Raw genomic sequence first — 25308 nt, forward strand, 5'->3', positions numbered from 1 at the left:
AAGGGTAAGCGCTTTGACCCTAGCGTCCACTCTACTGTAGGAGTCTTTCCTGCAGACAATAGGCTCCAGGCACTCTTAGGAAGGACGGCAGAAGTTCTAGCTCCTGCTTGGAATTGATGAAAGAGGCGGGGGTGGGGTAGGGTGAGGCATGAGGAGGGGCGGGAGAAGTCCTTCAAGAGTAATAGTGGATTCCTCCAAGGGACCCCTCCCCGACCCCACAGGCCTCCCCTCAGGAAGTTCTCTCTCTTCCACAGTGCCAGGCCAGTGTGGCCCAGCAACGATGGCGCCCCTGAGCTTCTTTTCCATTCCCCCACCCCCGGGAAGGCACTCTTCAAGTCTAACTTTGGCCTTAGCCCCCATGGCGACATTTCTTAGTAGCGCGGGAGGGCTTGAGGCGGGGCGAAGGGCGGGGCTGCAGCCAGACGCGCGCTCCGGTTCGCTCCAGGGGGCGGACTCTGCGGCGGAAGTGGCGCCGCTGGGAGATCTTCTTCCGCTCTGAGGCGCCGCCGGGGTCGCGGAGTAGGACTGTGCTGGGGCAGAAAGAGCCGGGGCCGTGGCTGACATGGAGCAGGTGGGTACTGGAGAAGGCACTGGGACTGGGGGTGGTACGCGGGCTGTCTCTTGCTGGCCGATCCTGCTTCCCTGCCTGGTGTCCGACCTGGGTTCCGTCCGGCCTTTCCCACACCCCCCACAATCCAGGTTCCGCCCCTTTCCTCTGCTCGACCTCGCTCCGCCCCGTGCGGCTTTAGGGACCCCAGGCGCTGACCCTCGGCGACCTCGCCCACCCTTGGGGGCCGAGGAGGGTGTCCGGGATCGCCTTCCAAAGCCTCCCTCTTGGCTGTGAAGGGAGAAGCTAGGGGACAACGTGCGGGTATTAAGGGGCAGGGGTTGGGTATGGGGAGGGGTTAGGATCTGGGAGGAGGAGGAGGAGGAGGAGGAGGAAACATCTACTCATTCCGGTAGGTCTGCGTCTCATTGTCATCCGGTGTCTCCCCAACTTCCTTCTGAAACAGCCGTAAATAACTTCCTAATTGATATCAAAAGTGCCCTTTAGAGCATCTTTCTTGAGTTCTTAGAGGTGCTTAACACCATTGACACTCAGTCCTAATTGACCCTGTCCTCCTCTCCGCCCTTTTTGGCTTCCTTCTCATCAGTCTCTCCTGAATTTCTTCCTACCGCTCTGACAGTAGGTAAGAAATGCCGCCTCACATTCTCCTCTCTTCCCCAGCCCCTCGCTCTATACACCGAATCTGGGTGGTCTTATGTCCTCCCACAGCCTCAGCTTTACACCAACTAAATACTCGGACCCGCATCCTCAACACTGCCCTTGCCTTCCTTCCCTGGTGCTCCAGACTTGGCCGTCCAGCGGCCAGTTGGACAGCTCCGCTTCAGATGGAGCTCACCGTGTTTAAACTTGAACTGGGCCGGGCACAGTGGCTGACGACTTTGGGAGGCCAAGGCGGGAGGATCACTTGAGGCCAGGAGTTCCCAACCAGTGTGGGTAACAAAGCGAGATCCCTGTCTCTGCAAAAAACAAATTAGCCAGGTGAGGTCGTGCCCACCTGTAGTCCCAGCTACTAGGGAAGCTGAGACCTGGAGTTCAAGACTGCAGTAAGCTATGATGGCACCACTGCACTCCAGTCTGTGTGACAGAGCGAGACCCTGGCTCTAAAAAAAAGTACTAGCAGTCCAGACTTGATGTCAGTCTGCTCAGGAAAACAAATCTGGGAATGAGTAAATGATGTTACATGGCAAGCATTAATTCTAGACAAATATACATAGAGCTGTGGGAACCCAAGGGAGAGGAAGGCCAAGACAGTTTCCGAGGAGCGGACAATTAGTGAGGGCCCTTAAAGCAAGAAGATGAGTTTACTAGAGGGAGGTAGAGGCCAGAGTGGGCTTGGAGAAGGCAAAGCTGGGTCCTCTGAACAGAGCCCCAGTGGGTCATGGAAGGGTGTGGGGAGATGGAGCTGAGACAGACAGAGGCAGCTTTCTCTGCTGAGACTTGTGATTCTTTTTCTCACGTGGCCGTGAGGAAGTGTCCGCCTGGTTTAGGAGCCAGCAGGGACCATGCCCTGGGACTGTGCTCTGGAAGCCTAGTGCCTGGTGTTTGGGGCCAGGCCCCCTGAGGTAGGATCATGTACATGCCTTTGGGCTGGGCCTGTGCCTTAGAACAGAGCCTGGGTCTTTGTGTTCCTTTACATGCCTGGAATGCCCTTCCTCCTTGCTTCCAGCCAGTAGATGCTGATTCTTCAAGGCCTGGGTCAGAGGGCCCCTCCTCCCTGTGGCTTTCCTGACCTCACCCACTCCAGCCAGGGTCAGATGATCCCTTCTCTGGGAGCCCACGGTTCTTTGTTCATTCCTCCCTGAAAGCACTGATCACAGCATGGCACCATGTTGATTATTTATGTCAGTCTTCTGCACTAGAAGCTCCTGCTGGACCAGAACACGGTACTGTGGCCCCAGGGACTTGCACAGTGTCCAGCACACTGTAGGCTCTCAATCCCTGTATGTGGCATTAAACTGAGCTCTCGCACACCTGGACTTGTTAGGGGAGGGTAGTGTGGGTGAGACCCCAAATCCTGCACTTTTGGCGGCTTGTAAGTATTCCACTGAGTGGTGGAGCTTGTTGGCTCCATTTTATAGGTTAGGAAGCTGAGATTTAGGGGAGGTAAGGTCAAGGTCACTCAGCAGGGATGTAAAGGACTGTCTCCTGACTCCAGGTCTGCAGCTGTCTCTCAGAAACTGCCTTCCAAGGAGGCAGTTGCCACATCAGTGGGACAGAAGACAAGGAAGGCATCCCGTCTGGCCAGTTGTATGTCTCTCTGAACTTTTTCTCACTGGGAAGAGGCAATCCTGGCTTTTGTCTGCTCAGGGCTAGTCCTGGGAGGAGCCTGTGCTGAAACACCCCCACCCCTGTTGGGGGCTTTCCTTGAGAAGGCTGAGATCTCTCCCAGAAGATGACTGGCCCTTTCTAGACTGACCTTGGGAACTTGACCTCATCAGCCCCAAGTTTTACCTAGCAGCACTGAGGGGTGGATGGGGTCTGACTCACTGGCCCCTGTCTAGGCCAGGGGTCATGGAACCACAGAGCAGGGACTTCCCTGACAATTAACAGGGCCTGGCGTCAGGGGGAAAGGAGGGCCAAGTAGATCTCAGTTTGTTAGAGTTTCAGTAAACTGTATCCGGAGAACCTCCCCGGCTGCAGGGAGGAGTGAGTGGTGATGAATCTTATTTTTGTTCAGCTTGACTCTTCCCCTTCCGCTTCCCCAGAAGGAAAGGAGAAACGAAGCCAGGCTTCGGCTTTGAGATTTTATTTGTCATTGCAGCCGTGCCCTCCTCTCCTTAAACTCCTACTTCTCCAGGGGACTTCCCAAACCCTCTGTGGTGGGGTGGGATAGGGCCAGTATGCCAGCTGTCCCAAGGCTGATGGCATGGGCCACTGAACCCTGAATTACAGGAGAACCCAAAGTGTGCCATCCTAGGTCAGCACCCTGAGGCCTGGGCCTGGGCCCATCCTTCCATCCAGCAGTACTGCTGGGACTCTGAGTTTGGGCAAAATGCTATGCTATGCCTGGCCCAGGGCCCGGCCTCTGACACTGTGCCCATGGAGGGCAGTAGTAGCAATAGCTACCATTAATTAGGCACAGGCACTGTGTATGTGCTGTTTCTCATCCTTTCAAGCTCTGAAGTAGGCACTATACTCTCCCCATTTTACAGATAAGGAGACTCGGTGATTTGGTCGAGGGCACACAGCCTAATAAGGGATGGCCTTGGGTTTTTGACTCTGGCTCTTATGCCCAACCCTCAAACCCACATCCTTTGCTGCCAGGGTGCACATGATGGATCCACAGACTAACTCACTTACAAGACACCTAAGTGGCCGGGCACTGTGACTTGAGTCTCAGGCGCTCGAGGGATGACAGCTTTGAGACTCAAGTCTAGCTGTGATAAGGGAAGGGCTAATCCAGAGCCCTAAAAGCTCAGGGGAGCCTGGAGGGTGAGGGAAAGCTTTGCCCAGGAGGTGACATTTGAACAAGCCTCTGAAGGGTCAGAGTGCCCCAGAAGGAGAACGTCATTCCAGAGCGAGGAGACAGGGAGCTGAGGCACACAAGGAAGACTGGCTGTGGTGTGCCCTGGGAGCAGCTGATGGTCAGGAGAGTACGGGGTGGGTGTCCACCCCCATAGCGAGAGCAGAGTGCTGGGGTCCCACTGAGGGGCAAGTCCTTCCTGCTCCTTTACCCTCCTCATCAGAGGGGTTTAACTTCACCTGGAGTCTTTTCCCTGCAAGCTGGGGCTCAGGGGACAGGAGGGGGCCCAGGAAACCAGTCCCCTGCCCTATCATGGAGGGAGTGCCTGGGCAGGGCAGGATGTCTGCAGAGGGTGGGGTCCGGTGTCAAGAGAGGCAGATTGGACAGGAAGGGGCTCCTCCTCCAGAGCTGGGCGCAAGTGTCCCTGTGCACGTGTGCACATGCCGCTGTAGGAAAGGGTGTAAATAGTCGTTGAGCGCGTTTCCCGAGCATCCACTGCGAGCCCAGTACGGTTCTGCTGCTGAGCCCGCAGCAGTGAGCAAAGCGCGGGAAGTCCCTGCTCTCGTGGGGTTTGCATGCCAGCGGGAGAGGATGGGCAGCAAACACGGACCAGTGCACCTGTCATATGTCAGGGGTGACAAGTGCTGTGAAGAATACAGCACAGGAAGGAATGAAGGGTGGGGGCTGAAGAGGGGTTCAGGGGAGGTCTGTCCCCAGGGACATCTGCGTAGAGACCAGATGGAGTGAGGAGCAAGCAGTGCTAAGACCTGGAGAGGAGCTCCTGCCTCAGCAGCAGGTGCCAGGACCCTGGGGTAGGAGCATGTGTGATGTGTCCGAGGACAGCCAGGGACCGGCGTGGCTGGAGTGGAGGGTTTAAGGGGAAGGGGGGACTTGTAGGCCAGGTGGACACTTTGGCCTTTACTCTGGGGGAGCCACTGGAGGTTTGGGGCATCGGGGAGATGTGGTCTGACCGTTAACAGGATCCCTCTGGCTGCTGTGTTGACAGTAGACTCGGGGCTAGGACGAGGAAGAGGGCAGGAAGCTGTAGCAGGTGACAGATGATGGCCTGGACAGGGTACCATTGTGCTAGGTGAGCAGCGGGCAGATACTGGCTGGGTTTTGAAGGAAGAGACACAGGATTTGCTGATGGGTGGGATGCGGAGGGAGGACACAAAGGCTCTGGGGGGCAACAACCTTTGTGTTTAGCCCGGCTCAGCCCAGCACAGGGGGAAGCCCACGTGCCCCTGGAGTCAGCTCTGCGCCTTTCTGGCTGGGGGAGCCTGGGCAGCTCTCCCAGAGCTTCAGTCTGCTCCTTCCCTGACGGGATTGTCACCACCCCTCTTGGGAGGGGCATGAGGTGTTAAGGAGAACATGTCCGCAGGGTGCCACCACAGGGTGCCACCGCAGGCCACTGCCAGCCAGGTTTGTTTCTTTTGCACTGGCCCATCTGGGTGGTGCCCAGCTTGTTTGGTCTGCAGTCCTGCCCTCCCTGAACCAGCGCCCGCCTGGGCTGGCCAGCAGCAGGACGTGGGCCGGGGCTAGCCTCCCCCACACCCAGGGCCCGGCCTTCCACCCGTCTGTGGAGTCTGTGGTAACCTGGTGTTCACAGGGGCTGCCTGACTCAGAACAACCCAGCCCTGGCCTGGAGCCATCTCACCTGGCCGTTAGAGCTCAAGACCCTGTCTTCATCTGGAGAAGAGGGAGGAAAGGAATAATACTAACCCTCATGCAGTGACCACGTGAGGGTGTGCTCTAGGCCACTGCATTGAATAAGTCACTTAATCTTTATATGATAAAGATTATTATATAAAGAAGTAGGTGCTATTGTTAGCCCCATTTTACAGAGGAGGAAACTGAGGCACAGTGAGGTTAAGTGACTAGCAAGGTGGAAATTGAAGGTTTGGCCCTTCTTCTGGCCTGGAGTCCAGTTCTCTCTTGCCTTCACTGACCCACCTGATTTGTACTGAGTTAGGGACCCCTTGGGAAGCCCCCATAGCCAGGGTGGGGCTGGTGCTAGCATTTGCTGAGGAATGTGGAGTGGGGCTGGGTGTTGAAGATTCTATGTCTACTGCCCCCCCACCTCTGCCTCAGTAGGGGATTTGGAGAGTCCACGCTGCCCAGGAGACATGGGTCATCTCTGGGTATCCATGCGGGAGCCAGACCAGAGGCTTAGGGAGCTTGCTCTGGGTCACACAACCGGTGAATTACAGAGTGCAGATTTGAACCCAGGCCCTTCAGGGTGATTTTGTATGGTTTTTTGGTTTTGTTTTGGTTTTTAAGAAGTCACAGCCTGGATGACAGGGTGATTTTTATTACAAGTCACTGTAGTGTATTTTAACTCCCCGTTAACTTCCCTCTTACCTGAAAGGTCTTGCCAGCTCCTTGTTCCATCTCAGCCACCACTGAGCCGGCACTTACCATACTCCCTCCTGACACTTACCTAAAGACCAGCCCTATGAGGCAGGAGCTCTTGTTGCCTTTTTTTTTTAAATCATGGTAAAATATATATAACACAAAATTTACTATTTTGACCATTTTTAAGAGTACAGTTTGGCTGGGCGTGGTGGCTCATGCCTGTAATCCTAGCACTCTGGGAGGCCGAGGCAAAAGGATCGCTTGAGGTCAGGAGTTCGAGACCAGCCTGAGCAAGAGCAAGACCCCATCTCTACTGAAAAATAGAAAGAAATTAACTGGACAGCTAAAAATATATAGAAAAAATTAGCCGGGCATGGTGGCGCATGCCTGTAGTCCCAGCTACTTGGGAGGCTGAGGCAGGAGGATCCCTTGAGCCCAAGAGTTTGAGGTTGTTGTGAGCTAGGCTGACGCCACGGCACTCTAGCCCTGGGCAACAGAGTGGGACTCTGTCTCAAGGAAAAAAAAAAAAAGTACAGTTCAGTGGCATTAAGTATATTATTGTTACCTTTTTTAATGCAGCTGAGGACACCGAATCTTAGAGTGGTTTTACTTTTTTTTAATTTATTTTTTATTTTTTATATTTTTCTTTTTTTCCTTTTTTTTTTTTCCCACTATACTAACAAGGATAGCGTCCTGTTGTTTGCCCAGAGTCCTGTGCCCTACCCAAGACCCCACTGCAAGCCAGACTGTATTAGTACATCCTGGGGGCGAGAAAGAGAAGTCATGAGAAGGCGCTTGAGGGCCTGTGCCCACCCCTCCCCTTTGCCTCCGGAATGATCTACTGTGCCCAGACACCTGACAGGCCCTCCCCTCCCCACCCTTCTTCCCCCTCCAACCTAAGATGGCAAAACCTCCGATTGCCTCCCTCCTCCTTCCTCCCTCCCCGTCCAAAAGCCTTAGCAGGTCAGCTCCCACAAACAGCAAACTCCTTCACGCCACATGTGCTGTTCCCCTCCTGGCACCTCTGAAGGCGCTTGGGAGGGGCCAGTGACAGCAGGCAGTGGGCTTGGCAGGGGGTTGCTGCTCCCAGGGGGCTGGGTGGCAGCGCTGCTGTCTCCAGTCTCAAAGTGCTCTTTCCTGCCTTCCTGCCTTCCCTGTAGGGAGGGTGGGCATGGCGGATTGGGGGCTGGTGCTCGCTGTTCTGGTGGCAGCTGCCAGCCTCCGCCCTCCAGGGCCTGGTAGCCTGGAGTCAGCCAGAGAACAAGTGCTTTGGGGACTGACGGCTCAGGGCATTTCCAGGCCAAGGCAGGTTTTCACCCTGTAGACTGGCAGGTGGTCTGATGGAGCTCAAAGGCCTTTCGAAGACATCTGAGTGAGCCACGTTTTCATACTGCAGCCAGGGAGGCTTCGGGTGATGTTGCAGTTTGAAGAAAGGCCGATGGTGGGACTCTACAGCCACCTTCACCCATAGCAGTCAGGTTTTTGTCTGTTTGATATACTGAGGTTTTAAGTAAGGTTTTATTTTAAGTTTCTCTTGCTTAAAAAGAGGGGTTTGAAAAACCACTGACCTTTTCCCCAGGTAAACAGAGGATGGTGAGAAAGACTTGCCCAAAGTTACTCAGAATCAGTGGCTGCCCAGGGACCGGGCTGCAGGTCTCTTAACTCCGGCCCAGTGCTCTGTCTACTGCACAGGCTCTCGTTTGGACTCTGAGCTGCTTTCAGTGGGAGGGTGGTGTGGAACCCCCTTTCTCTGACTCTTGGCCAGCAGCCCCCACCCCTGCTCCAAGCCCCCACACTTGGCTCCCGCACCCCCTGGCATCTTCGGCTCTCCCAGCCTCTCGCAACACCTCTGCTCTAGCCCCATCTGCGTCTCTCGCTTCGACGGGGATGTCTGGGCGTGTGAGTGTCAGTGCAGTTGCCACTCCAAGTGCGTCTCACACCCAAGCTGCTGCCACCCAAGTCCTGTCCCCAGGGAGGGAGGGAGAAGCCAGTGGGAAAGACAGACAGACATAGAAGCAGACCAGAGGAGGGAAGCTACAGCCCCCAGAAGTGAGGCAGGAAGTGGAGGGGAATGGGGCAGATAGAGAAGTGAAGGAGGACGGAGGGAGAGAGAGAGAGAGAGAGAGAGAGAGGGAAAGGGGAAGAGAGACTGATGGGGGTGGAGAGAAAGACTCAGAAACGGGAGCGAGATGGAGAGGAAGACCCAGACGGGGAAAAATACAGACAGACAGGGATGACGATACATTCTGTGGGTTGTGGGGAAACAGGCATTCTCATACATTGCTGGTGGGAACGCAAACTGCAAAGGGAACTTGGCAATACCCAGCAAAACTACATATGCAGTTTGACCCAGCAATACCACTTCCAGGAATCTGTCCTGAAGATACACTTCCAACAACACGAGGGTATATATACGCAAGGTTGTTCATTGCAGCATTTCTGATAATTACACATCTAAATGCTCATTCATAAGAGATTGAGTAAACTGTAGTTTGTCTATAAAATGGAGTACTAAGCAGCTCTATAAAAGAATGTAAAACTGAGATGGAGTGATTTCTAGGATACACGGTTAAGAGAAAAAATAACATGCAGAAGAACATCTACAGGAAACTGTCCTACGCGTAGGGAGGGATAGCCGGGAGTTGTGGTGCGACCCTGTAGTCCCAGCTACTTGGGAGGCTGAGGTGGAGGATCACTCGAGCCCAGGAGTTCAAGGCCACAGTGAGCTATGATCGTGCCACTGCATTCCAGCCTGGGCGACAGAGGGAGACCCTGTTTCTTAAAAAAAGAAAGAAAGAAAGAAGAATGGATAAAAGAAAAATATACATGCATTTTTTCCTTTGTATAAAACAAGGATAAGCCACACACTAAAGAGGTAGGTTACTGTTACGGGTTGAACTGTGCTCCCCACAAAAAGATAAGTTGAAGTCCCGACCCCCCCCCCCCACCTCAGAATGTGACTTTACTTGGAAGTAGGGTCATTGTAAATGTGATCAGTTAAGATGAAGTCATACCAGAGTAGAGCAGGCCCCTAATCCAGTATGACTGGTGTCCTTCTAGGATGACCACGTGAAGACAGACACACGGGGCGGGCATCATGTGACAATGAAGACAGAGACTGGAGTCATGTAGCCGCAGGCCAAGGAAGGCCAGATTGCCAGCAAAGCCCCAGAAGCCAGGAAGAGGCGAGGGAGGACTCAGAGGGAGCATGGCCCTACGGACACTTGATTTCAGTCTTCTAGCCTCCTGAATGTGAGACAATTTCTGTTGTCTTAAACAAACAAACAAACAAACAAAATACCCCAAAATGACAGCTGTGGGAAAAGGAGAGGGGTAAAAAGACACAAAGAAAACACAGATGGAAAGTTACTTTGTGACAGAGGCAGAAAAGAAGCGGAGAGAAATGAAGAGAGAGGGAGGGAGACAGGTTTGGCAGGACACGAAAGGGCTGTTAGAGTCAGGGAAATGTCACCTGCCCGGGAGCTGCGGCCGTCACGGTGAGGGATGTGCTGTGTGTGCAGTCTGGCACTGAGCCGGCTGATGGATATTGGGGGTCCCATGGCCGGCGGCCTGTCACATCCCCTCTACTGACTGCCTCCTTCCGGAGCTGGGCCTAGCTCCCCCCAGTACTGTTGAGATGAACTTGTCATGGGCACTCCAAGAGTGTGGTACGAGGAAGTGGCCTTGGGCGAGTGCCCCCGGCAGGGAGGGGGTGCTCCAGGGTTCCTTTTCTCTTCAGAGTTTGTGAAAGCTCCATGGTGGCACAGGATCTTAAGGGATTGGGCACACCCTTTCATCTCTCTGAGCCTTGGTTGTCTTATCTGTAAAACAGGAGGAATCACCCCTGCCCTGTGTGGGCACGAACATGGCCGTGAACGCGTAGGCGCCGGGCGGCCGGACGCTGGGCCACTTCAGAGTGGCTGCCTCTTACTCTCTTCAGGGTTTGCCCTGGTCCCCTCTGCTACACAGCGTGGAGCTGAGGGCCAGGAGACACTCTGGAACCTTCATTCATTCAACAGTCAATTATGAAGCACCTGTTATGTGCTGGGCACTGGGAAGACAGCAGTGAGCGAGTCAGATAACGACCCTGTGGCCACGGAGTTTATGGTTTAATGAGAGAAAGGGTCAACAGTAAAATCAAACAGTAAGGAAGATAACTTGAGGTGGGGACAAGGTCACTGACGAAAGTAAAGCAGTGTCATATAATATTACTCTGTGAGTGGGGCAGGAGGGTGGGAGGCTCTGAGGACAGGACTTTGGCTGCCAGTTGAAAGGACTGGGGGAGAATATTCCAGACATCTGGGAGAGCCAGGTCCAAGGCCCTGGAGGCAGGACAGGGCACCGTGTTGAGGGATCTAAAAGGCCAGAGTGGCAGTGGCAGTGAGACGGGGCGTGAGAAGAGCGGTAAGATGGGCCAGACAGGGCAGCCTGGACGGAGAGGGCCTGGTGAGGAGGGGCCCCTTGGCCTGAGAACGGTGGGCAGCCCTGGAGGGTTGGGGGTGGTGGCAGGACCTGGATGATGCTTTCTTTGCTCCGCTGTGCTGTGAAGACATGGTGCCGGAGGGTGAGGGGGCAGCCTGGAGGCCCAGCCCCTAGGAGCGGATTGCAGCTGTCCAGGCAGAGATGATGGTGGCTGGTCCTAGGGAGTGGTGGAGGAGCTAGAGAGGGACTGTGATGTCCTTGCTCGGTAGCCCTGTCCCAGCTCCAAGCGCACAGACAGCTCTAGGAAGGCCCTCCCAGTTGCCATGGATTAGGGGGTGGGAGGGCAGGGCTGGCTGCTGGGAGGGAAAGTGGCTTTGTGCTTGGAAAACAAAGAACAGAGCTTGGGGCCCTCTTCTCCTGGGGGTGGGGGCAGGCCAAGAGGCTGTTGACAGGACCAGAGTCCGGAGCTCAGGGCTGGGTTTGGGAGGAGCAGGCTGTGCCCCCAGGCACTGGGGAGGCGGGTAGGTGCCCCCAGAGCCCTCCAAGGGTGAACCTTGGGGCGCTGGGCTTTGGGGCAGGGAGGGCAAGGACAGAGAGAGGGATGCTCAACGCCCCCCTGCCCCCCCTGCAGAGCCAAGCCTGGGCAGGCAATTTGGGCGAGTGCCCTGGGCTGTGGGTTGGGACAGGGTGGGAGTGGGGGTCAGATGTGTTTGGGAACAAACGGGGTCCCCTGGGAGCTGGGTGTGAAGGGACCTCCAGGGCCCTAACAGGCCCCCTCTGCCTCGCCCGCAGCCGCAGCCGTGCCGCTGAGGCCCCGCCCTGAGGTGGGGCCCACCAGGATGAGCAAACTGCCCGGGGAGCTGGCCCGAGACTTGGAGCGCAGCCTGCCCGCCGTGGCCTCCCTGGGCTCGTCGCTGTCCCACAGCCAGAGCCTCTCGTCGCACTTCCTCCCGCCGCCTCCGGAGAAGCGCCGGGCCATCTCCGATGTCCGCCGCACCTTCTGTCTCTTTGTCACTTTCGACCTGCTCTTCATCTCCCTGCTCTGGATCATTGAGCTGAACGTGAGTTGGGGCTCGGCTGGGGGCACCTGCCACATGGGAGGGCTGCGTCTCCTGCGAGGGTGACTCTGGGTAAAATGGAGAATGGGAGGAAAACAGCAGTTCTCATCTTCTGGGTGAAGGAAATGGAGCTCGGAGGGGTTGAGTGGTTTGGACAAGGTCCCTCCGCAAGTGTGTGACGGAGGCGGGGCTGAGTCGACCCCGGCCCGGAGCTCGCCCTTGGCCTCCGGGCCATGCTGCCCCCTAGTGGACGTTCCCGAGAGAGGCGAGAAAGGAGGCTAGGCTCCGATGGAGCTGTTGAAACCTGTTGTCTTTTTTCTGCGGTGTTGCTCTTGGGCTCCCGTTCATTCGTTCATTCATTCATTCATTCATTCACCAAACATGTCTTGAGTCCCTGCTGTGTCCCGGGAACTATGCTAAAAGCAGAGGGTACAGTGGGGAGCAAAACAGTAAAAGCTCCCAGTTCCCAGAGGCGGTGGCTCTGGTTTTGGTAAGATGCTGCCTGGTGCCTGGAGAAGGTGCAGGGTCCCAACCCCCACCCCCACCCCACACAGTGGTCGGCCCACCCTCAGGAGCACAGTCTAGCTGGTGGGGGCCTGACCTGGTCTCCAGGCACTGATGGGGCAGAGCCCACAGAGGCAGGAGCCCTGGGAGCAGGGCATCCCTGGTGTGGTCCAGTCCCAGCTCCTCCTCTGTACTGACTGTGACTCAGCAAGGGGCTTAGCCTCTCTGAGCTTCCCTCATTTTCCCTCTGCAGCGTGGGCTCACCATCAGAGCTCTGGATGGCGAGGGCCCTTTCTCTAGGTCTCAAGCTTGGGTGACAGGGAAACGATGTCTTTCTTGATAGAATTATGGAGTTTGGGGGCCGGGCATGGTGGCTCACGCCTGCAATCCTAGTATGATTTCCATCCAGGCTGCGGCAAGAGGACTGCTTGAGCTCAGGAGCTCGAGATCAGTCTGAGCAAGAGTGAGACACCGTCTCTACAAAAAATGGAAAAATTAGCCGGGCATGGTGGCACGTGCCTGTAGTCCCAGCTACTCAGGAGGCTGAGGCAGGAGGATCGCTTGAGCCCAGGAGTTTGAGGTTGCTGTGAGCTAGGCTGATGCCAGGGCACTCCAGCCTGGGTGACAGAGTGAGACTCTGTCTCAAAAAAAAAAAGTGAGTTTTCAGAAGGGGCTGCTTTAGGAACAAAGAGGGTACGTTTGATTCTGGGTATGTTGAGCTGGAGGGAAGGACAGGGTTCTGAAAATGACTGTACTTTGTCCACCGGAGATGAGCTGGCACCTTCAGCGAGACGAAGCCACAGCCATGGAGGGCCTTCGAGGCCATCTTACTGATGGAAAACCCAAGACCCAGCAAGGTTCGGAGCCTTCTGCAGAGCTTCCAAGGTCTTAGGAACATTTTCTTTGGAAGGCCCCATCCAACATCAATGCGAACCCTAAAATTTACCTATCTCATATATTTAGGACCTATTTCCTTACCAGGGAGGAGCTGAAAAAATTTTGATAACTTTACTTTTGAAGTTCTTTGGCCATGCCAGCCGTGCCTGCTCTGCAGTCACGCATACTTTGGAATTCTTGCAGTGCGAGAATCTAACAAATCGTTTTCAAATGTAATGAAAACTTTCAGAATACTGGATTTGACAACTAGTAGAGTCACTTGGCAGAGATTTAATTAGAATTTTATTAATTTTCAGTTTTATAGTTTTATTTTCATATTTTAGAGCATATGTATTTTTAGTTCCCTGACCATGTCTCCGTACTGGGTGGATACAAGGACCCCAGTAGGGCTGGACCAGTGTAGGGTCTTGCAGCCAGAGACTGGCGAAGCAGGGACTGAAACTCGCCTCTCCTGAGTCCTTGTCCTTCAGCGCTGGCGAGTACCCAGGTTGGGGGAGAAGAGGGCGGAGGACAGAGCTCAGGGACATCGACTGTGAGGGTGGGAGGGGCTGTGGAGCCCAAGGAGGGCTGGCTGGGGTGGGGTGGGTGTCAGACCCGGGGACCTCATCAGCAGGCCAGAGGAGAGGCGATGTTGAGTTTCATGGGGCTCGGGTGGTCTGGAGGTAGAGGTGGTGGTATGTGTGGTGGCATTTGAGTATCGGGTTGGGGGCGCGGGGCTTTGCAGACCGTGGGCTCCTTCTCTGAGCATCAGAATTACCTGGGAGCTTTAAAAAGATCCCACATGCTCAGAGTCTCACCCTGATATTCAGACTTGGTGGCCTGAGCATCTGTATCTTTAACAAGCCCCTCCCCCCAAAATTCTGGTGACTGGCCAACGATCTGAAGCCCCAGCCTAGGTGGTTATGAAGGGTCTTCTTCCTCAGGGTTCCTGGGCTCCATCTTCCAGAGTCCCTTTGTGTCCTCCCTTCTCCAGGGGTGGCAGTGCTGGTGCCCCCACCTGCGGAAGCCTAGGCCTGCCACCCCCATTCCTTCTCGGGAGTCAGGCTGCAGTCTGGCCCCAGGTGTCCTTCCAGACCACCTCATCCCCCAGACCCCTGGACATTGGTATCCAGGCCAAGGTCTCGGGCATCCTGGTGAAAATGTATGGTGGGCTGGGGTAGGGACAGGGGCAAGGACGTGTCTGCTCCTCTCTGTGCCATCCTCTGCAGCAGTGTGATGGATTTTGCCCATTAAGCACAAACCTAATCAACTGATTTGCCACCTGAGCCTCCGTCTGACACCACTACCCATCCCCAGCCGTCACCCCAGATGGATTGTTGGCTGGGAAGATGGAGCACCGCAGTGTGGGAGGAGATGGAATTGCATGAGAAGCAGGCTCCCTGCACCCTGCTTAGGGCCCGCTGCCTCCCCTGCACCCTGCACAGCCCCCAGCCTGCCCCTCCCTGGGCAGTGTACTTGAACCCAGCCCTGCCCACTGGGGCTGCCTGGGCCTGTAGAGGAAGGGGATTGGTACCTGGGGTCTTGGGCCTCTGGCTGAGCTCCCTTGGTGCTTTGGGGCCCCTGTGGGGTGGTGGCTTAGCACTTACAGCCTCTCCTCCAGGTTCCACCCTCCCCTCCCTCCCCCCCAGTCTGGAAGGTGAGGAGCAGCCCTGGGTCCTTGGTTCTGCCTGCAGAGCTCTTCCTCTCTCTCCTGTCCCTCTCCCAGACCAACACAGGCATCCAGAAGAACCTGGAGCAGGAGATCATCCACTACAACTTTAAAACCTCTTTCTTTGACATCTTTGTGAGTGACTTTGGGAGGTCCTGGGGCCCCCGGGGGTGGAGAGGGAGCAAGGAAATGACTCCGGCTGGGTTCTCTTCTTTCTGCAACTCCTGTCCAGTCTGACTCCATCCTCGGGGAGCCCGCAGTCTTCAAAAAGCTTCCTCAGTGAGGCCCTGCTTTCAGAGAGCCCCAAGCGGGAGGGAGAAGATGAGACCTCTGTCCAAGGAGGTCACATCCAAATTGTCCCAAGGAAATGCTAACTCAGCCATTGTCTCCTGGGGTGTGCACACCCGAATGGAGGGATGTGGAGGGAGGAGAGGTCAGCCTGCAGCAGGGTGGGGGACATTGGTTCCCTATGATGGCTTAGGCCCCACCCCCCGCCAGGTCCTGGCCTTCTTCCGCTTCTCTGGACTGCTCCTGGGCTACGCCGTGCTGCGACTCCGGCACTGGTGGGTGATTGCGGTAAGATGCCACTTTCCTGGCAGCTCTTGGGCCCTGGCAGGGCTGGTACAGGGGAGGGGATGGAGGAGGACTCACTCCCCAGCCTCTGCTTTCCTTCTGTCCCCCCTTACCTCCCCTGGGCAGGTCACTACATTGGTGTCCAGCGCATTCCTCATTGTCAAGGTCATCCTCTCTGAGGTCAGTGGCTCAGGGTCTGGCTGCTGGTGGGCATGTGGCCTAAGGGATGGGCTTCTCCTAAAAAAGGACCAATTCTGTGATTTCTCTGTCCCTGTTGTCAGGATTGGGGGAAGGGCAATCCAGTCCTTTGATATCTCCAAGGAATCACCTTCACCCGCTTCCCCCACTATCCCCCACTGTCCCTCTGAAACCCCAAGAATCGGGAAGTTCTTCCTCCAGCCTAATCTTGGCTTACCCCACCACAGACTTAACTCATCCATCCCAGGGGCATGTGCCACGGAGGGTTCCCAAGCAGCTGGTCCCAGGCACAGGGTCTCTGCCAGTTTGGCTGGCCAGAGTTGGAGACCCCAGAAGGGGACTCTGGTTTGGGGTGACCGCTGACTCCCTGCCATGGAGCTCAGCCCCCTCCCTCCACAGCTGCTCAGCAAAGGGGCATTTGGCTACCTGCTCCCCATTGTGTCCTTTGTCCTCGCCTGGTTGGAGACCTGGTTCCTTGATTTCAAAGTCCTACCCCAGGAGGCCGAGGAGGAACGATGTGAGTGCTGGGGGCTGGGGGCTGCTGCAAGGGTCATCCCAGCCACAAGTGAGCAGGGGGAGTTTCGGGCATGAGAATCAGTTCTCAGCCACTTGCCCCCCTGAGCAGCCTCCAAGAGCCTGGGGTGAACCTGGGGTGGGGGTGCCCCAGGCTGCTAAGGCCTGACTGTCCTCGGTCTGGGACGATGGCTGCCCACGTCTGCTCCTCCAGGGTATCTTGCTGCTCAGGCTGCTGTCGCCCGTGGACCCCTGCTCTTCTCCAGCGCTCTGTCCGAGGGCCAGTTCTATTCACCCCCAGAATCCTTTGCAGGTGAGGCCTGGTGGGTGGCGGAGCTGCCTTTAGGGAGGGGCCTTGTGAGGAGCTAGGTGGGCCGGGTCTGTTCTTTCTATTCCTTCTAGCAGGCTCCCTGGGGAAAGCCAGCAACCCTCGCCCACACGCTTTTATCCCCCACACCTTGCACTCACGTACCCGACCCCCACTACCTCCCTGCGCTCTCTCCCCACCCCTTGCCATTGTCATCCGTGCTTGTTTTCTGCAGGGTCTGACAATGAATCAGATGAAGAAGTTACTGGGAAGAAAAGTTTCTCTGCCCAGGTATTTGGCTGCCTACTCCGACCCTGCCCTCGGAAAGGGCACCCGCACAAGGGCCAGTGCCGGGCTCAGCCAGGGTGGGTGGGGGTTCCCAGTAGAGGCTAGACCTAGGTGCATGCATGCCAGGCAGTGCCTGTCCATCCGAGTGTCTGCCCCACTGTTGGTCAGGCCCCTGGCCTGCCCCATGCCTGGGGACGCTGGAGCAGCCGCCACAACCACAGGCCTCAGGAGGCCAGCCCAGGCCCCAGATACCGCTGGGCCAGGCTCCTCCAGGGGTGTGTGGAGTGTCTAGAGAGAGAACAGGCCGCCGACAAGGCAGGGTGCAGGCCCCAGGCTGACCCCTTCCTGCCTCCCCCTCCGGGCCAGGAACGGGAGTACATCCGCCAGGGGAAGGAGGCCACAGCGGTGGTGGACCAGATCTTGGCCCAGGAGGAGAACTGGAAGTTCGAGAAGAATAATGTAAGAAGCCCCTCTCCCACCTGCCCCTCCCATGTGTGTTTCTGCTTCCTTTTCTGAGGCCTCAGAAATAAACCCAAGGATTACATGGCTTAGAAGCAGATTCCTGCCCCAGGAGAGGGAGCTGGGCCCCCCGGTCGGCTATTCTGCAGGAGGCTGGGCGGGATGTCTCCCCTCCACCCCCCACCCCGTCCTCCCCTCCCTGCCGCCCGCTCCCTCAGCGCCAGGCTTTGAAGGGGAAGCCAGGCTTCTATCCTGTGTCCGGTGTTTTATTTCATGATCAAAACAACATTATCTACAAAGATTGCGGAGAGCTTGGAAAACCGGGAAACATCCCCAGTCCCTCTCTCTGGCCAGCTCCCCTGGCAGCCCTGTTGGCCCGGAGACACGGCTCTTCGGGGTTGCAGCCGCAGCTGTGCTCTTGTCTTTTAACTTAGTATCAAAGCCTGTCTCTCCTCCATGCCGTGCGTTGGTTAGAACCACCGTTTGGTAACGGCTGCTCAGATACCCCCAAAGTCCTGGAGTCTTCCCTGAGCTGTGGAAAACCTGCCCTGCCTGTCACCCTTCCTGTGCCACCAGCCCACTCCTATGCCCTCCACCTGCTCTCCACCCTCCTCCCTGCTACCCTTCTGTCCCTGCCACAGGAATATGGGGACACTGTGTACACCATTGAGGTTCCCTTTCACGGCAAGACGTTCATCCTCAAGGTGAGTGCGGCAGGCGCGTATCCTGGAGCCTCCTGCTCTGTCTGGGGCTCTAGGAAGGGGCCAAGGGGCCCTCCGGCAGGTCCCCCCAACCAAGAGGGAAGGACTGGGGTACCCAAGCACATCTGGCCTCCCTGCCCCAGACCTTCCTGCCCTGCCCCGCGGAGCTGGTGTACCAGGAGGTGATGCTGCAGCCCGAGAGGATGGTGCTGTGGAACAAGACGGTGACCGCCTGCCAGGTGAGCCCAGCCAGGGGGCCCAGCCTGGCCGCCTCTCATGACATGGATCAGGGCACAGTCAGGCCACAGGGGACCTGGGTCGTGTCACCAAACCACTCTGTGCCTCAGCTTTCCCATCTGTAAGACGGGGACGATGGTCACAGCACCTCCTGGAGAGGCCAGGAGGGCGGGAGGGAGGAGTGCGCACAGAGCGCCAGCCCAGGGCCTGCGAATAGCGACAGCTCCCAGTACAGCCTGGGCAGAGAGGAGGCCGGCCAGGGGCGTTCCTGTCCCTGGGTTTTCCCTGGGGTGGGCTGTACCTCATGTCTCCCCTGACGGCCCTCAGATCCTCCAGCGAGTGGAAGACAACACCGTCATCTCCTATGACGTGTCTGCAGGGGCCGCGGGTGGTGTGGTCTCCCCAAGGTGAGCACCCACCAAGCACGCTCCTCGTGGTCAGGCCTCCTGCACTCGGATCCAGGGCTCAGCGCCCTCCATCTAACCCTCCCTCCCCCAGGGACTTTGTGAATGTCCGGCGCATTGAGCGGCGCAGGGACCGATACCTGTCATCGGGCATTGCCACCATACACAGCGCCAAGCCCGCCACGCACAAATATGTCAGGTGAGCCTCGCCTTTCCTGGGGTCATCCCAGCCAGCCCCTCCCCCGGGAGCACTGAGCGGTGCAGAGTACACTGTGTACGGCCTGGCCGGGCAGTCTCTCCTGCTGAGGCTGCGTTCCTGTTCTCTGTCCCACTGGGCTCTGCCCCTCCCAGCCCCTAATCCTGCTAATCTTGCTGCTCTGTCTGCGGGGTGGGGGAGGTGGACAGCTGGAACCAAGCCGCCGAGGCTGGAGGGGATGTGTGCAGGGGTGGCTGGCCGGGGGTAGACGGTGGGTGGGGACCGGTGCAGGGAAGGGGCCTGGGAGCCATGTGGTTAGCTGGGCTGTCGGACCTGAGCCGGAGGTGCTGAGCTCTGGGTGTCATTTTCCTGCCTATGGAGACCCAGGTCTCCTTTCCTCCTCCTCACCCTGTCCCTGCTGCTTTGCCCTTCTCCTGGAGCAGCTCAGAAGTCCCCCCAAAGGGAGAGAAGTCACAGTCTGCCTGCTGCCTGACCCTGGGCTTCCTCCAAGTTCTCCCCGCTGTCCGATCTGAGGCCGCAGTGCTGTGGGTGGCCCCCTTCCGTAGACCTCGCTCCTCCCCACCCCCTCCTGGGGCTCCGGCAGAGAGCACTGGTGTTTGAATATGAGACTGGACTCTGGTCTTGGCAGACTTGCTGAGTGACAGGACAAGCTCATTTCCTCCCTGGGTGCCAACTTCCTCGTCTGTGGGGTGGACTGAAGCATGCTCAGTGGGGCTATGGGAAAGTGAAATGTCTAGGGGATGTGAACTGTACAGCCCAGGTCCTGAACACCTTCCTGCGAAGGTGCCCCAAGTGAGAAGTGCCAGCTCAGCCCCCTCCATCACAGCCAGAGCTGACCTGGAATCTCTGGGGCGAGTATGTGAGGGCTGGGAAGGTGGTGAGCTCTCTGTCACTGGGGGTGTGCAAGCACTCGCAGGTTATTATAGGAGGATTTGAGCATCAGAGAGTGGGAGAGGGTGGAGGGCTGATACTGCAGCCTCTGGGACACCTGTGCTAAGCCTTATTCAAACAGGGTAGTAGTTTCTAGACCAGCGTCTGCCTTCCCTCTTCCACTCTAGTCCAAGCTGGGCCAAGAACAAGGTATGTGGTTGTCAGGGGCATGGAACTTGCTCGGTTCCAAAGTCCCCCCAATGGTGCCTCTCTCCTTAGGGGAGAGAATGGTCCTGGGGGCTTCATCGTGCTCAAGTCGGCCAGTAACCCCCGAGTCTGCACCTTCATCTGGATTCTCAACACAGATCTCAAGGTGGGGTGCTGGTCGCTGCTAGGCGGGCTCCGTGATGTGGAGAGGACTCTGCCGCTGACTTGGTGGCTATGTGACCTTGGGGGTTCTCTACCATGCCCAGGGCCTCCCCTGCTCTCAGCCTCCTTGCTTACTTGAAAATTTGGGGCAGGGTCCCGGTGGTCATTTAGCCCTGATTGCCATAGGGCACGTGCCCCTCCTCTTACCTCTGATTCCCTAGGTCCCGAGGAGGGTGGCTGGCTGTCAGCCCAGCCTCTCCCGGGTCTGTTTGTGTGGCTGGCGCCAAGACCTGGGCACAGCATGTTCTTCCTGCCAGGGGTGGGGGCGAAGGGGTGGCCCAGGCTGGATTCCAGAGCTGCACCTGCATTCTGGCCTGGAGCACCCCTGCTGGTGCCACCTGTGAGGGCAGAGCTCCTGCTGAGGACAAGCCGTCATGTAACTTCGTCATGTAACTTCCGCCTGCCTTCCCCCAGGGCCGCCTGCCCCGGTACCTCATCCACCAGAGCCTCGCTGCCACCATGTTTGAATTTGCCTTTCACCTGCGGCAGCGCATCGGAGAGCTGGGGGCGCGCGTGTGACCATGCCGCCTTGCCCACCCTGCAGGCCAGGGTCCTGTCGCCACAGCCTCCAGAGCCAGAAAGTGGGGCAGCTGGGCTTCCCACTGCCCATACAGGACCTGGCCCTAAGCTTCCACCCTCCCCCGAGCCACTCTGTGCTGGAGCCATGGCCCTGGGCAGGTGGAGGGTCGAGTGCTCAGACTCGGGAGCTCTGCTGGCCGGAAGAAGTGGGGTCTGTCCTGCTCTTGTTTTCGTGGGGTGTCCCCACCTCCTGGAGGAGGAGACTTCTGTCCCCTACCCTGCCAGGGGCAGAGTCTGGGATGGGAGCCTCAGACTTGGTTGGACGGGTCAGGCCCCTGGGCAGGATAGGTCAGGGCTGCCTGTCGCCAATGTCAAGGTGAAAGAGCCCTTTGTCTGCCTGCTCTCTCACCACAGTTTTTAAGGATTGTTGAAAGGGTCTGGGACCTTTTTCCACACTTGTGGGGGAGTGGGTGGCAGGTGGGGGGTGGCAGGTGCTGGCAGTGTATCTCTGCCTCTCCCAGGTTGTTTCCCTCCTCCGAGGGCCTCCTTGGGGACCTTTGTAATTTGAGCCAATTAAAAATATGAACTTGGAACAAAAAAAGCCCTCCCTCTGCCTGGCCTCTTGAGGGAGAGGAGGGCAGCGCTTAGATGGGAAAGGAGTGAGCAGTGACACGTCACACAGCACAGCCTCCAAGTCACAGGAGGGCAGAGCCAGTGGGAGCCTTTCCTGGAACACTCCTCCCCCTGCCTGACCTGTTCAAGAGAGCAGATGACAAGTCAGAGAAAAATGCCCCCCGCCCCCCCCCCCCGTCAGGCCTCAGGGCAGGTTAAGGTCTCCAGCCCAGGACTGGGGGGGTAGGGGAGGCGCTGGGCTGTGCCCACGGCAGGCCTTGACTGTCTGGGGGGCCTGGTGGTGGGGCCTGAGCTCTGGGATCCCAGCCACTCAGAGCCCTGAGCCTCTCGGGCTCCACTCGCCCACCCCCTCCGCCCCCACGGCCCACACCAGGGGCAGTGTGGAGCTCGGGGTCCCAGGCACGGGCCAGGACACTGTCCTCCTCCCTCCCTGCCTGCAGGCTTCCCAAGGAGCCACCTTGTTTGGAGCCAGGTGCATCCTATCTTGGTCCCGGCTAGGTGTGTGACCCGACCAAATCTACCTCTCAGACTGTTTCCTACTTTGTGAAAATGAGACTAATGTCATAGGCTCGTTAAGAGATTAAGAGATACCAAGAATCGGGCATAGTGCCGAGTAATCAATAGTATGTAATTCTGCAGGCGGGCCTTACCTGCTGCCAGGTACTCTGCTGTCCCTACAAGGTCCTCAGCGCAGCTCCTGTCACTGCCTCTTCTGGCGCCCTTTGTTTTGTGTACCCAGCGATGCCCTCATTCTTCATCCCCCTGTACCCCCCGCCTATGTGCCAGCCTGTGGGTTGCTAGCTCTGGGCGCCGGGCTGTCCCCGCAGCCATCTTTCTCCCCTGCTCCCCATGAATGAGAGCCAGCCTCCCAGGTTGCATGTGGAGCTGGGCTCCAGAGCTCTCCTGGCCGTCTCATTGTGGCCCCGGGAAGGGAAGAGACTGACCCATGGTGACAGCCTATTTCTGGCCGATTTGGGGCTGGAGCCAGGTCTCTGACTGGCATTCGTCGGGGTCCTGGAGTTTGTTTCACCCCAGGTGAGGTGTTGAGGTAAAGCTGAGGGCTCCTTCCACCCCCACTGGCCCGCCTTAGGAGACCACTTCTCTGACCACTGGCCACGGGGAAGGAAGACACCTGGCAAACGTTCATGCCCCAGGGTCCCAGGTGTGGAGCTAACATCCGCCACCCCTGCTGGTATGGCAGTGGTGGTCAGGGACTAGGCCTTCTGTGCAGGCACCTGAGGACGTTGGTTGTACTGTTTCTCCTGGTCAAGGGGCACCGTCTGAGGATGTGCCCTTGAGCCCAGGCAGAGGAGAGAGCAGCGGGGGCAGGACCTGGCAGCCCCGGTGCAGAGTGCAGGGGGGCACCAGTGCCTGCCCTGTTTACTGACAAGCCGCTGTCCTCCCTGGGCAAGGGGGTGTGGGTGGGGCAGACGGCAAGTGCCAAGGGGGCACGAGGCTGGGCACGTGGCTGGTCTGAGACGGTGTCTGAGGAGCTTAGGGCACCTGGAGGTGTTGCTCTGAGGACCCCAGCCCCAGACCTCTGGCCTGGGGGCAGCCAGGGCCCAAGTACCCCAGCCCCTGCCCTGGGCCCGGAGTCCCCCCATCAGTGAGTCTTGGCTCTGCTTATAGCATCTGACGCCAGAGGGGCTGAAAATAGCCCCTGGAGAAGGGGGAGGAGGGGGTTATTTAAAGGGCCTGGGAGGAGCAGAGCAGAGAGGGCGTGAGGAGTGATCATGGCCACTTCAGAGCTGAGCTGCCAGGTGTCCGAGGAGGACTCTGAGCGCCGAGAAGCCTTCTGGGCTGAGTGGAAGGATCTGACGCTGTCCACACGGCCTGAGGAGGGGTGAGTGTGGGTCAGCGGGAGTCGCACCGCTGCTCCCCCAAAGCACCCTCCCTGAGCCACATGGGGCCAGAGCCCAAAGCCCTGGAGAAGTTTCTGGGGGTGGGGGCAGGAAGAGTGCCTATTGGGGAGAGCGAAGCGGAGTCACCCCTCCTGCCCCAGGTCCCGGGAGCCCCCTGCCCAGCCTGCAACTAGAAAGCAACAGCTCCCTGGAGCTCAGCGTCCCCTCCCCTCCTTCACAGTTGCTCCCTGCATGAGGAGGATGCCTGGCGGCGGGAGACCTACCACCAGCAGGGGCAGTGCCAGGCGCTGGTGCAGCGTTCCCCCTGGCTGGTGATGCGGATGGGCATCCTCGGCCGCGGGCTGCAGGAGTACCAGCTGCCCTACCAGCGGGTGCTACCGCTGCCCATCTTCACACCTGCCAAGATGGGTGCCACCAAGGAGGAGCGTGAGGACACCCCTGTCCCACTGGAGGAGCTGCTGGCACTGGAGACAGCCTTGGGTGGCCAGTGTGTGGATCGCCAGGAGGTGGCTGAGATCACCAAGCAGCTGCCCCCCGTGGTGCCTGTCAGCAAGCCCGGTGCCCTCCGTCGCTCCCTGTCCCGCTCCATGTCCCAGGAAGCACAGAGAGGCTGAAAGGGACTGTGACTCGGGCTCCACTGTGCCCGCCCTGGGCTGGGCCCTTCCTGGCTACGACTATAGAGGGGAGCTGCTGGCCATGGATGCTTTTTAGTTTGCCCAGAGTTGGGGGCTAGGGGAGGAGGGAGCCAGAGGCCAGGATGCCTGAGCCCCCGGAGTTCCCAAAGGGAGGGGGGCAAAGACGGTGGGTGCTGAGGGTGGAGAGCTGGGGGCCAGTGTAGCCTAGTACCCCAGCCCCAGGGGAAAGGACAACAGATGCTGGTGAGGGTGAGAGGTGCCTGGGAGGAGTGATCCTGGTCCGGGTTTCAGCTTCAGAGAAGGACTATGAAAAGTGTGAGGGGATGTGGGATGCGCTAGGCAGGAGGCTTGGAGAAGACTGGAGGGAGGGGGACGTGATAAGGGCAGAGGCGGGCATAGTGGGGCCCCCAGCACGCTGTTAGCGCTGCAATAAATGCTCAGTCCTGTTACAGTCTTGTCTCTTGCCTTGTGCTTGCAGGGCCAGCCCATCGGTGTCCCCCCCGCCATGCCCACTTCTGGGAACAGGCCCTGCATCTGAGCTAAATATGGCAGAGGTGGTGGGTACACTCCCTGCCTGGGAGGGGGGCAGGGACAGAGCTGTAAACAGGGTGCCTGTCTATCCCGTCGTCCCCCTCTTGTCCCCTGACTCTGCTGCCCAGCCCTGGCTTCCATGTCCAGCACCCTGGCATGGGGCAGTGCCCAGCAGGCCAGCTGGCATCAGGCTTTGTTTCAATGATGTCTCATGGAGAATACGGAGGGGGCTGGCACCAGGACTGTCCTTGGCTGTGCCTCAGGGTGTGCATGGGGTCAGTGACCCTAAGACTAACCTTCCTCTCAGTTCTTAATTCAGACAGCGTCAATCCTTGGCTGGGGTCAGGCGCTCCACCCTCCCTGCCCTGGGAGCCCAGGGTGGGCTGGGTGGGTGGAGGGGGTAGGAGGTCAGGTTCCTGTCTGTGACCCCTGCAACTGTTGTGGTGACTCATGTCCCAACCTGGCTGCCTGGCCCAAGGAGGCTTTCCCCTTGGGACAAGGAGGATCAAGGGGACCAAGAACCGATCTGGGCAGGGGCCGGTAGCCTACCTGGGGCAGAGGGGCACCGGATGCTCCAGAGGGGTCTCGCTTCAGGAAGACCATGGAGATGCTGTGGGCAGAATCGGTTTCCCACTTGTGGGGACAGGAGAGAAGACCCTAGCATCTTGACAGCCAGGTACCTGGAGCGCCCAGCAGAACCTACAGGTGTGGCCTGGCTCGCTCTCGCAGAGAAGGGCTGGAGTGTGAGCTGCGAGGGGAGAGGGGTCAGAGACCTCAGACCCGCCCGACCCCAAATCTGCGGACGCCCAAAGGCCCGGACTGTGCCCCCTGGTGGCCCTGGAGGCCCCTGGAGAATGCGCCCCAAGCCCTCCGCCCGCACCTGGGCCCCGCGATGCAGACTTGGCGGGAACATCCCGAACCTTCTGTCCTGGGCAGCCCCCAGATAAGCGGCGTGGAGCCCGCGGGGCCGCGGGGGGAGGCCGGGATGTTCCGCCTGCTAAGTGCATTAGCCTCTCT

General features: G+C 58.0%; 2 protein-coding genes across 2 annotated transcripts; both read left to right on the forward strand.

Annotated features, from left to right (window-relative positions):
• Nucleotides 1-479: 479 nt before the first annotated feature.
• Nucleotides 480-20794, forward strand: STARD3 (StAR related lipid transfer domain containing 3). Its single transcript, XM_069482448.1, has 15 exons — nucleotides 480-571; nucleotides 11601-11869; nucleotides 14973-15050; nucleotides 15414-15491; nucleotides 15615-15668; nucleotides 16086-16203; nucleotides 16414-16512; nucleotides 16742-16797; nucleotides 17161-17253; nucleotides 17895-17957; nucleotides 18098-18193; nucleotides 18519-18598; nucleotides 18690-18794; nucleotides 19962-20055; nucleotides 20526-20794. Exons 2-15 carry the CDS (start codon nucleotides 11648-11650, stop codon nucleotides 20628-20630), a joined length of 1341 nt encoding a protein of 446 aa, XP_069338549.1. The 5' UTR covers nucleotides 480-571; nucleotides 11601-11647; the 3' UTR covers nucleotides 20631-20794.
• A 255-nt stretch (nucleotides 20795-21049) lies between these two features.
• On the forward strand, nucleotides 21050-24212 carry TCAP (titin-cap). The gene is made up of 2 exons (XM_069482449.1): nucleotides 21050-23106; nucleotides 23346-24212. Exons 1-2 carry the CDS (start codon nucleotides 22997-22999, stop codon nucleotides 23737-23739), a joined length of 504 nt encoding a protein of 167 aa, XP_069338550.1. The 5' UTR covers nucleotides 21050-22996; the 3' UTR covers nucleotides 23740-24212.
• Nucleotides 24213-25308: the final 1096 nt, after the last annotated feature.

This window comes from Eulemur rufifrons, chromosome 9 (genome assembly GCF_041146395.1).
Source record: "Eulemur rufifrons isolate Redbay chromosome 9, OSU_ERuf_1, whole genome shotgun sequence".
Lineage (NCBI taxonomy): Eukaryota > Metazoa > Chordata > Mammalia > Primates > Lemuridae > Eulemur > Eulemur rufifrons.

Bases quoted from the DNA above. Each gene is read 5' to 3' on its own strand.
- STARD3 (XM_069482448.1), top strand. From the start codon at position 11,648: ATGAGCAAACTGCCCGGGGAGCTGGCCCGAGACTTGGAGCGCAGCCTG. The intron at 16,798-17,160 runs GTATTTGGCTGC...CCTCCGGGCCAG, and splicing joins AGAAAAGTTTCTCTGCCCAG to GAACGGGAGTACATCCGCCA. The intron at 18,599-18,689 runs GTGAGCACCCAC...TCCCTCCCCCAG, and splicing joins GGTGGTGTGGTCTCCCCAAG to GGACTTTGTGAATGTCCGGC.
- TCAP (XM_069482449.1), top strand. From the start codon at position 22,997: ATGGCCACTTCAGAGCTGAGCTGCCAGGTGTCCGAGGAGGACTCTGAG. The intron at 23,107-23,345 runs GTGAGTGTGGGT...CCTCCTTCACAG, and splicing joins TCCACACGGCCTGAGGAGGG to TTGCTCCCTGCATGAGGAGG.